Source organism: Lontra canadensis, unplaced genomic scaffold, assembly GCF_010015895.1.
Source record: "Lontra canadensis isolate GAN:19392208 unplaced genomic scaffold, GSC_riverotter_1.0 scaffold38, whole genome shotgun sequence".
Lineage (NCBI taxonomy): Eukaryota > Metazoa > Chordata > Mammalia > Carnivora > Mustelidae > Lontra > Lontra canadensis.
In genome coordinates this window covers 3,225,926-3,236,527 of record NW_022631032.1, presented here as the reverse complement: position 1 = coordinate 3,236,527, position 10,602 = coordinate 3,225,926, and the positions used below count along the sequence as shown (strand labels likewise).

At 38.8% G+C, this 10,602-nt stretch overlaps 1 protein-coding gene across 5 annotated transcripts in view; it reads right to left on the bottom strand.

Moving 5' to 3' along the window:
• Positions 1–1,124: 1,124 nt before the first annotated feature.
• The window catches only part of TFRC (transferrin receptor), a 28,693-nt gene continuing 19,215 nt past the window's right edge, over positions 1,125–10,602 (bottom strand). For all 5 annotated transcript variants that reach the window (XM_032869383.1, XM_032869386.1, XM_032869385.1 and 2 more), the window contains 6 exons: positions 9,579–9,646; positions 8,299–8,357; positions 8,005–8,086; positions 6,278–6,499; positions 4,984–5,124; positions 1,125–4,184 (listed from right to left, as the gene is read on the bottom strand). In XM_032869383.1, coding sequence (XP_032725274.1) covers positions 3,942–4,184; positions 4,984–5,124; positions 6,278–6,499; positions 8,005–8,086; positions 8,299–8,357; positions 9,579–9,646 — 815 coding nt within the window. In that variant the 3' untranslated portion in view covers positions 1,125–3,941. The remainder of the gene's footprint in view (positions 4,185–4,983; positions 5,125–6,277; positions 6,500–8,004; positions 8,087–8,298; positions 8,358–9,578; positions 9,647–10,602) is intronic.

Here is a 10,602-nt window from a genome sequence, read left to right as displayed (position 1 = left end):
TTTCCTACAAAACTAAACATACTGGGGCACCTGGGTGGCTCAGTGGGTTAAAGCCTCTGCCTTCGGCTCAGGTCATGATCCCGGGGTCCTGGGATCCAGCCCTGCATTGGGCTCTCTGCTCAGCGGGGAGCTTGCTTCTCTTCCTCTCTCTCTGCCTGCCTCTCTGCGTACTTGTGATCTGTCAAGTAAGTAAATAAAATCTTGGGAAAAAAAAAAACAAAACTATTACTTCTATGATCCAGGATCTGTACTCCTTGCTATTTACCCAAGTGAACTGAAAAACCTGTCCACATATCTTTATAGGAGCCTTATTCATCAATTGCCAAAATTTGGGAGCAATGAAGAGGTCATTCAGTAGATGATTGGATAAACAAGCTGTAAGTTACATCCAGACAATGTAAAATTCAGCACTCAACAGAAGTGAGCTATCAAGCCATAAAAATACATGGAGAAATCTTATGTGCTTATTACTACTAAGTGAAAGCAGCCAACTTGAAAAGGCAAAAAAGTATGGAGACAGTTAAAAACACCAGTGCTCCCCAGGGATTACGGAAAGGGACAATGAAGAGAACAGAGATTTTCAAGGCAGTAAAACTATACCGTATTGTATTAAAAATGGTGGATAACTTTCATTACAGATTCGTCTAAACTCACAGAATATGTAACATCGCAAGTAAACTTTGATGTAAACTATGGGCTTTGGGCAGTAATGTGGTATCAATGTATATTCATCAACTGTAACTTGTGTCCTACTCCGGTGGGGGATATTGATCGGTGGGGGATATTGGTCATGGGGGAAGTTGGGCCAGTGGGAAGCAGGCAGAGAGTATATCAAAACTCCATACATTCTGCTCAATCTTGCTATGAACCCAAAACTGCTCTCAAAAAATAGTATCTGGGCACCTGGGTGGCTCAGTGGGTTAAGCCTCTGCCTTCAGCTCGGGTCATGATCTCAGGGTCCTGGGATTGAAGTCCACATTGGGCTCTCTGCTCAGCGGGGAGCCTGCTTCCCACCGCCCCCTGCCTGCCTGTCTCTTTGCCTCCTTGTGATCTCTGTCAAACAAATAAGTAAAGTATTAAAAAATAATAATAATAAAATAAAATCTATTTTAAAAAATGACAACTCAGTGTTCAAGCATTTTATTAAATCAGATGAACTTCCACCCTGTTGCACATACCAGCTTGGACACAATTTTAAGGGCATATCACTTATTTACAACGATAAAGATGAACAGTAATTTGGCAAGTCTAATAAGCCATGTTTAGCCAACTGAAATTTCAAGAACATTCAAAGAGAAAACAGTAAAGGTCATGCAAGTTCTAAAACAGTGAGTCATGATAGAGCTCACTTCTTTTATCCTTTACCTTCAAAATGTGCTTGACATCTTTAACCAGACAGAATCTTAGTAAGTCCAGCAGGCTGTTGCTAGTCAGACACACATTTCATTCAGGAATAGCAAGCCTCTTACGCCTTACTGGCTTTTTTGATTGGAAGTAACTGAATCCCCACCATAGAAAAGAGGTTTTTGAAGAGATTTACTGCTGTAAATGGAAGATTTACTGCTGTAAATTATTCATATTATGTCTTGAAGTTACTTGAGCTTTCACTTAAATATGATTAAGTGTGACACCCAAACCAGGAATCCAGCTATGACCTTTTCACTCAGCTACACTAAATACCAGTTGAAGAGAAAATGCTGTGAAGACTAAACAGATTGAGCAGTGAAGCAATTCAGTGAGGCTGTAATCATCTAGATCTAGGTTAACTTAGGCAGGTGACACAAAGTTTAAGAACCTTAAAAGACCCTATGGACTTTTTCTTAGGTGATGGTTTTAGGGTGAACTACCCTATGACAAACAGCTGATTATCAGGTTTATAATGATGGCTGACAAGAAAATAAAAGTCTTTATTCATGTAGCTTCAAACTTATTTGCTCCCATCTATATTTAACAGAAAACTACCACATACTAATGGGTAGGTAGACATGATCAAAGATCCTTTTGCAAGCTTCGCTTTGCTACACCTTTCACTCCCCACTCCCCCTGAGGCTCCTAGGCAAGTTTCCCTGATTTAAGCTAAAAGGTCAATTCTGGATTCAAACTTGTAGAATTAAGTTTACAGGAGAGAACATGCAAATAAGGGGATAAAGTTAAATTCATCTGTCAATGGCAAACATTATAAATGTATACTACTATCCCACTAAACAGAAGACCTGGAGAAACCACAAATATAACGAAATACTACATTAGGTTTAAAAACAAAGAATCTTGAAGAAGTAATTTTATTTTGTAGTGGTTGAATGCACCCACCAAAAGCCTAATGACCATAAAATATTTCTGCAACTAAAACTAAAAGAGAACTATAGGGAGCTGGGAATACATGTTAGATACTAACGATCTTCAAGCTTTGAAGATGTCATTGCATGAAGAAAATTATGGGAAACACTGTTCCCGATAATTACGTACACCCTTAGTGTAACATATGGAGATCACTGTCTCCGATATAGACACTGTGGTAGGCAAAAACTACCTTGTTCTTTATACATTATGGAAGACACTGCTCCCGATAATGTGAGTTAGGTTTGTGACAAAGGTACTGGAAATTTTGCAAAATTCAAATTAAAGTTACACCTTGGGTAAACTGAGCTGTAAAACTTCACACACATGAGTACTATCACAGCCTTTAAGTGACATTAATTTATTATAATTTGGTCGCAATTTCTTCCCTTTAGGAGAACTGCCATTTTTATCTGGTTGGCTAAACAAAAGTCTAACTTCATTTGCAACCCCCAATTACATGGAATTCTTCAGATATTTAGCTTTGAATTTTTATTTGGCTTGTGGCTGTTTTCTAAAACCCTCGAGTGTTGGCCATATATGCAAAACTTCCAGTATCTGTTGGGTTTTATTAGCAGATGCTGCTTTTATTAAAAAAAAAACGACAGTATAACTGTCATAATTATGGAAGGCACTGCTTCCGATAATTATCTTCTATAAAAAAAACACCATTTATAGTGAACTCTGTCACTGATAAATAAACAATAAATATCTCAGTGCCAAAATGATAGAAAGCTTTTCCAAAAAAGTAACACTTTGGCCAAAATCTGGCAGTGTGTTCTTTAACATCTGACAAACTGAGTTTGAAGTTAAACACCTGAAGCTGGTTCTCTTTCAAAATACTTTGGGAAACACAAGAACGACAAAAAAACTAATAAACAAAGGCTTATGGGGAAGGGGCAGATTAAAAGAAAACATAGGTCTTTGGCTTCTGGTCTCCTCTTTTCATAAATAATCTTGAGGTTAACACATTAAGGCCTTACTCCTGTGATAAACAGTTGAACCTCGTTTTATCCAGCTGAAGGACCTGTTTCAGACCTCATGAGCAAGAAAACAAGTCCCTTCCGAAAGTTAACTTTCATTCAGGGATGTGGAAACCAGCTAAATCCTTAAAGAAGGCATGCATCTCATTTGGAGAATGAGGTCTTACTACCTGGTATCTCCTATCCAGCATCAACTGAAAGCAGAGGTTTGCACCAAGCTACTACTTTCAACCTTCAGCAGATAGCGCCCTCCTCCTCCCTCTCAGAAGATACCAGTTCATGTCCTTAGGGTTTAGAGCAGTAATTCATATAACTGGTTCTAACTTTTTCATAACTAACAAGAAAGAGGCAGTTACCATACAAAGCATTTAAAATTTTAGAGATGATCTGAGAAAAGATTCTATCATGAACATTTTTAAGTGGTTATTCACTTTAACTTGAAGTGCAAGTACCTACCCTGTATTAAAAGCTGCTGCCTAAAGACATCTAGGAGTACCAAGACGCTTGGGTAGAATTTTAACAATATTGGGTTTTGTAGCCCTACAAGAAATTTAGCACAACCAGCACAAGTCTAGAAATCACACTACCCTGATGATCTTACAGAAGTTATGGACATCGCATTTAAAGCTCATTGTCAATGTCCCATATGTCACCGGAGAGAGCATTTGCAGCTCCTTGAATAGTCCAAGTTGCTAGAGCCAACTGGTTTCTCAACAGTGTTTCATTAAAAGCACTGTTATTTTTCTGACGCAGCTTCAAATGCTCTAGTAAAGCTGACAGAGTGTGAGAGCCAGAGCCCCAGAAGATATGCCGGAAAGGAGAATCTCTTGGAGATACATAGGGTGAGAGGAAGTGATATTCCACCTAAGGAAACAAAAACATACGAGAACTTACACACACTGCTGGGACTTTCGCTTTGAGGGGAGGACCTGATGTAGTCAAACAACTGTCATTCTCTCACTTGAAATGTTAAAATTCCCCAAATTTAAGAATATGGAGAACCAGGCTATAATCTTCTAACATTAACATTATAAAGTAAACTGTCAATTCCTTTGTAAAAGTGGTATTGGTCTTTTTAGTTGCAGCCTGGTTATGGAAGATTAGTTAAGTTCCCACTGTGATCAAAGTCTCCTGCTTCTTCCAAGCAGATTAAGATAAAAGCAGTTAAGGGCTGAATTAGGAAAGGGAATACAGAGAAAATGACAGCTACAAATCATTAATGATCCCTTCCTAAAATGTTTTTAAAACCTAAAAGTGTTAATACCAGGTCAAAAGCCTTTAGAACTGGGGCGCCTGGGTGGCTCAGTGGGTTAAGCTGCTGCCTTCAGCTCAGGTCATGATCTCAGGGTCCTGGGATCGAGTCCCGCATCGGGCTCTCTGCTCAGCAGGGAGCCTGCTTCCCTCTCTCTCTCTCTTGCCTGCCTCTCCATCTACTTGTGATCTCTCTCTGTCAAATCAATAAATAAAATCTTTAAAAAAAAAAGCCTTTAGAACTTTCAGTTTGGATACACCAGTTCTAGGTCTTGCTAATGAGAGTTCAAACTCTGGGCTCAATTCTAAAGCAGCAAAGGATTCTAGGCTCCTGGAATTACTACTTTACTTTTTAGAAGTTATACCAACAAAAAAGTAACATACTTCAGTTCTTTTCCAGACTTGTACTTACTTTCATGATACGGTCATTGATCTCCCTCATGACATATCTGTTCGTTCTCTCCGCGTTCTTATAATCTGTTGTTAGCCTGGAGGTGGCGCGGAAAAAGTCCCCACGAGCAGAATACAGCCACTGTAGGTTCAGACCCATCTCCTGAAGCAGAAAGACATGAAACTCTATTAGATGTTCTATTTCTAAGGATATTACTCCATATTTCTTTCTAATTTAGTGGTAGCAGATGAGATGGTTCTGGTAAAAGGGGGTGACTCGTGGACAGAGAAATGCTAGACTTAGGCACCTTGCCCAGGAGGTCCCTGGCTTTATGAACTAGAATAATACACTCGTATCTGAAACCAGCAGATGGCAGTTACACATTCTTAGTCTCCCAAGGAAGCCATCCTCCTTGAGAATTTAATGAGATTAACAGTCCTGTGTAGTATCCAGTTTCCAGGCCAATCTGCTGATGGAAAATCTTAACCATTTTGGCTCAATGAACTTAAGTCTAGAGATTTTTCTCAGAAGTCCCATTTTCTGATCAGTTATGATTAGTTTCAAGTTTTGAGAAAGACATAATCATTAAGATTTATCAGTGATTTACTTCATTTAAGTGATCTGTTGACTTCTAGTATCACAAAACCAATTAGAAACCATATTATTTTTTTTTTTTTAAAAAGACTGATTTATTTATTTATTTGATAGAGAGATCACAAGCAGGCAGAGAGGCAGGCAGAGAGAGAGGAGGAAGCAGGCTCCCTGCTGAGCAGAGAGCCCGATGTGGGGCTCGATCCCAGGACTCCGAGATCATGACCTGAGCCGAAGGCAGCGGCTTAACCCACTGAGCCACCCAGGCGCCCCATAGAAACCGTATCATTAACTTGACTTTATCAAGCATTTGAATACTAGACACGCAGGGACACTAAGTAAGACTGTAACTACCAGCTATGCTCTCTCTCCATCCTTGACATCCCTGAAAGGCATATATGACATACAGCACAAACTCACAGGTCCAACCAGAGTCATGGTTGAGATCTTTATATTCTCTGGGACCTCTTTACAGGTTGCTTGGAATTACATAAATGTAACATACCTTAGGCTAATTATATTCTGAAATACTTGCTCTGTTGTATCCTAGCTTTATAACCCACAGCCTCTCAACTTTCCTTTCAAATGAGTTCTAAATTCTAAGAAAAATTATACATTAGTTCACTTTAAAATGTACTTTGGTTACCAATCATGTCCCTTAGGAACAGTTAATTATTCTTCAATCTATTTCAGTAGTAAGAACCTGATATTAATTAGTACTCACCTTTATGTCTGTTCTGAATCGGTTCATATCCCTCACAAATGAAAGTATTTTGTCATTATACATCTCATAGTTCAGGTTCAATTCAAGATCATAGGTAAGTTTCATTATGAGCTGAGCAGCGAATTCTGCTGCTCCACGTGCCATTTCGCTCAACTGAGGAATTTTCTTTGCCAGTTCCTCATAGACATCCATGGTAGTACCCAAATAAGGATAATATGTGTCCTGAAAAACAAAGCTAGGTAAATGTACTCACCAGTGGATCCTAAGAGCAGGAGCCACGCATTCATTTTACAATCAAGGTTAATAGTAGTACCAATTCTTCCCTTGCTTCTAATGTATTTCTACTCCGATTTTATCTCCCATCCACTACTTTGGTACCGCTTTTGCTACTTCCTCTGAACCTAACCTCCTAGAATAAGGTCTTAGAGAATCCTTGTTCTATCGCATCATATACCCTGAAGAGAAGTCTAGCCAGATTTCTTGAGGTTGTATCCTTATTTTCCTCTCTGGGAAGTTTGACCCATTAGATAAGGACAGCACGCATGAAGTGTGCTTTTGATATAAAGTGTCACACTTAAGACTAAAACTGACCTCCTTTCTAATGATTCAGCACTCAATCCATTCATACATGCTACCCTTTCTAACAAAAGTTCCCTCTACCTTCATTAGACAATTTAAGTTAACCATTTCTTCAACTCTATTTCCTACCATTGTCCTTGGTGATAATCTCACTGACATTCCTTTGATCTGACCTCATTCTTTACTTTCGGACTATACAATTCTGTATTACCCGCTAGGTTTCTAGTATCTTAAGAAGTCAGTAAGAAGTTTTTTAAAAACCTTCTGGAGGTCAACAGGAATCATCCTTAAATCTCAACCCTAGAACCAGACATTCAGTTCTTTCTAATGTACTAAACAAATACTGTGACCAACTATTTCAATGCTATCCATACCGCTGTTCTAGCAGAAGGTCAAGAGAATTCCAGCTAGGTTAACCTCCAAATCCAGATCTTACTTACATCAGTCCCTTGCTTCAGACCTTTCCCCTCCTAGTCCCAGGCCAAACATCCAGGGATAAAAAATCATGTGAGGACATGTCCTCCGTGGGATCAATAATTTGATGTCAAAGTCAACAGCTCCCAGCCTGACCTCCTATACTAAAAACTCTAGGATCTTTTCATCCCTTGGAGAGCCCATTCCAGGGCTGGCTTTCCAACTTCACCACTTGAGCACAGAGGCCTTCATCCTTCTATTTACTCAGAGTAGCCTTCAGTGCCTTCTAACTGGCTCCTGAAACAAGTCAATCTTGCTTTCCTACAACTTGGTCTGTTCAAAGTTCAGTCTCGTAACAACCTGACATCGGTTTGGTTTTGTGCTTTTACCCATAATCCCTGTTTAAGAGATTAACATCTCTAGACAAACGTCTAGAACCGTATCTTAATAGGTATCAAGTACAGCAATGTCCAGGTGAACCTTCTGTTTGGTGGAAATTTTTTTACCTGCACTGTCCAATAGGTAGCCTTGTTACTAAAACTCATCATATCGAATTGAAGATGTTTTAGCAAATAAATTCAACTGCTAATTAAGCTAATTGAGAACAATTCTATCTGATAATAAGGGAGTATGCAATAACTGCATGTGTATAACTTCTGAAAATATTTTAAGTACTCTAGGTCTCAAAATTGATGAAAGAAGATCAAAATTATGACTTCAGAGTTCAGACTTACCTCACAAAAACAGAAAGAAACTGCTGGGATTCCAGAATACGCAAGGAAAGGGAAAGCAGCATTATCCAAAGAAAATTCCTCGCTGAAAGGAAAGCAAGAATGTGACTCTAGAAAGTTTTCTAAAGAGCAGACTGTGCTATCATGCAACCCTACCCCTATCCCCAAATAAAATCGTAAATTGACCCTAAGTATAGGTAAGCTCACTGCAAGGTTAGGTTTACATTTCTACCATAGTAGGTGTCACTGGATAATTCTGCTTTTCTATAAGCTGTTCATTAACTTTTCTCAACTTACACTTTGTTGAACCAGTTGCTGTCCCGATAAAGAGACTGCCCAGTAACTGGATGTTTTACCTGTAAAATAAAAGTTAATGTCACTAAAATGAATCTTTCTGAACATAGTTATTCAGCCTGGTCACAAACATTTAGATCTATATACATTTATTTAAAAAGATTTATTGTTATCTTCTTGAAAAAATTTAAGACTGGTAAAACAATCTCAAATTTCTAAAAAGTTATTCCTACTAGGCTCGTGCCGTCATAGAGTTCCTTCAGTTACTACGAGAAAAAAAATATTCTCCTTAAACCATTTTAAAGGTGGCTTCGCCACAATTTTAAAAGCCCTTTCTAGCCTTCATGGTAGGCCTGCCTTGTTTCTGGTCCTTCTAGCTCATTTTATACTACTGCTGCCTAACCTGCAAACACATTACTGCCTTGCTGGAGACTCTGTAACAATTCCCAGTTTCCCAAAGGATCAAGGCCAAGTTCTCTGACCCTTGTTCTTTCCATCTTTAATCATTCTGAGCCTGAGTGGCTCAGCTGGTTAAGCGTCTACCTTCGGCTCAGGTCATGATCTCAGGGTCCTCAGAAGGGAGTTTGATTCTCTTTCTCCCTCTGTGCTCTCTTTCAAGTAAAATAAAATCTTTAAAAAATTTTTCTGATATATATGGCCTCTAAGCCCATTAGCCAAATCTTATTCCTCCCTATTGCAAAACTATGGTCATTCACATGTCTGTATTTACTCAATGAATATTTCATTTGGTCTTTTTATTTACATATTAGGTATAGTTCAAGCTCATTTATTTATTTATTTTTAAATTTTTAAAAGAGTTAATATTTTAAGTAATCTCTACATCCAACATGGGGCTCGAACTCACAACCCTGAGATCAAGTGTTGCACACTCTACCAGGTGAGCCAGCCAGGTGCCCCCTCCAGTTCATTTAAAGCTTCCTTAACATTCTTACTCTACAGACAACCCCCACTGGACACCCATAGTACAGCTTAGGCCTCAGGAAATTCTGCAGTATTCCCAAAGAGACTACCTATTTTTTGAGATCAGAGCCTTTCATATACCACACATCCCTTATATTTACTAAGTAAATAGTTTACCCTCACCTCACATGTTCAATAGGCAGAGCAAATAAGCCATGAGCAGAACTTAAATAATGCTGCTATAGAATTTATTCTAAATTCCTCTAATTGGCTACTTATGACGGTTTAAGTATTATTTTCCATCTTCCTGTAAATTAGATAAAAAATTAAGTTACAGATTTTGTAATTAGGTATACACTCACATCTTTCATCGTTTTCTCAATAAGCGAATACAACAGTGGGCTGGCAGAAACCTTGAAGCTGTTGGTACCTGCAAAGAGATTATTTTAACATTGCCTCTTCTCTAGTCAAGTAATTTTTACACGGCTACTTCTACAACCAAAAGTGCTTGACATAAAAGGAAGACAGTAACCCATGTAAGTGGCCAAATACAACTACCCCCTTTAAGAACTAGACAAAAGGTGATTAAGAATCAACTTCTTTAGTAACTGAAACCCTAATTTGACTCAACTGATGCTCATACCCCCTCAGCTGGCAAGAGTTAATTGTTTTTTGGTACCTTTCTAGTTCACCTAATTAGGACAGTCATCTGCTAGCTACCATCTACTTCCTACACTCCAAAACATTCTGCCTGTCTACAGGTAAGACAGCAATACATGATGAATCTAATTAAAAATTTAGTTCAATTTTAACTCCTTCCTCTTTCCAATGAGATACTTTACTATTCAATTCATCCACTGGCTACATCTGCACTTTTAACAACACTCAAACTCTTTTAGAATTTGATTATCTGGTGTTTCTATTCATGATGCCACCATCTAGCTTGATGTGAATTAGTCTCTAGAAGTACCATTCTATACAGTACGGTTTGGTTCCTTTTGGTCTAAAAAATAGTCCAGACTCATGGTTCTCAGACTTTAGTGCATCTGAATCACCTGGAGTGCTTGTTAAAACAAAGTACGCCCGGGGCGCCTGGGTGGCTCAGTGGGTTAAAGCCTCTGCCTTCGGCTCAGTTCATGATCCCAGGGTCCTGGGATCGAGCCCCACATTGGGCTCTCTGCTTAGCAGGGAGCCTGCTTCCCTTCCTCTCTCTCTGCCTGCCTCTCTGCCTACTTGTAATCTCTATCAAATAAATAAATACATAAATAAATATTTAAAAAACAAAGTATGCTGGACTTATGCTTCAATTTCAGACTCAAAAGGTCTAAAATTTTAACATTGCTAACAGTTCCCAGGTGGTCCTAATGCTGCTAACTGAGGGCTACA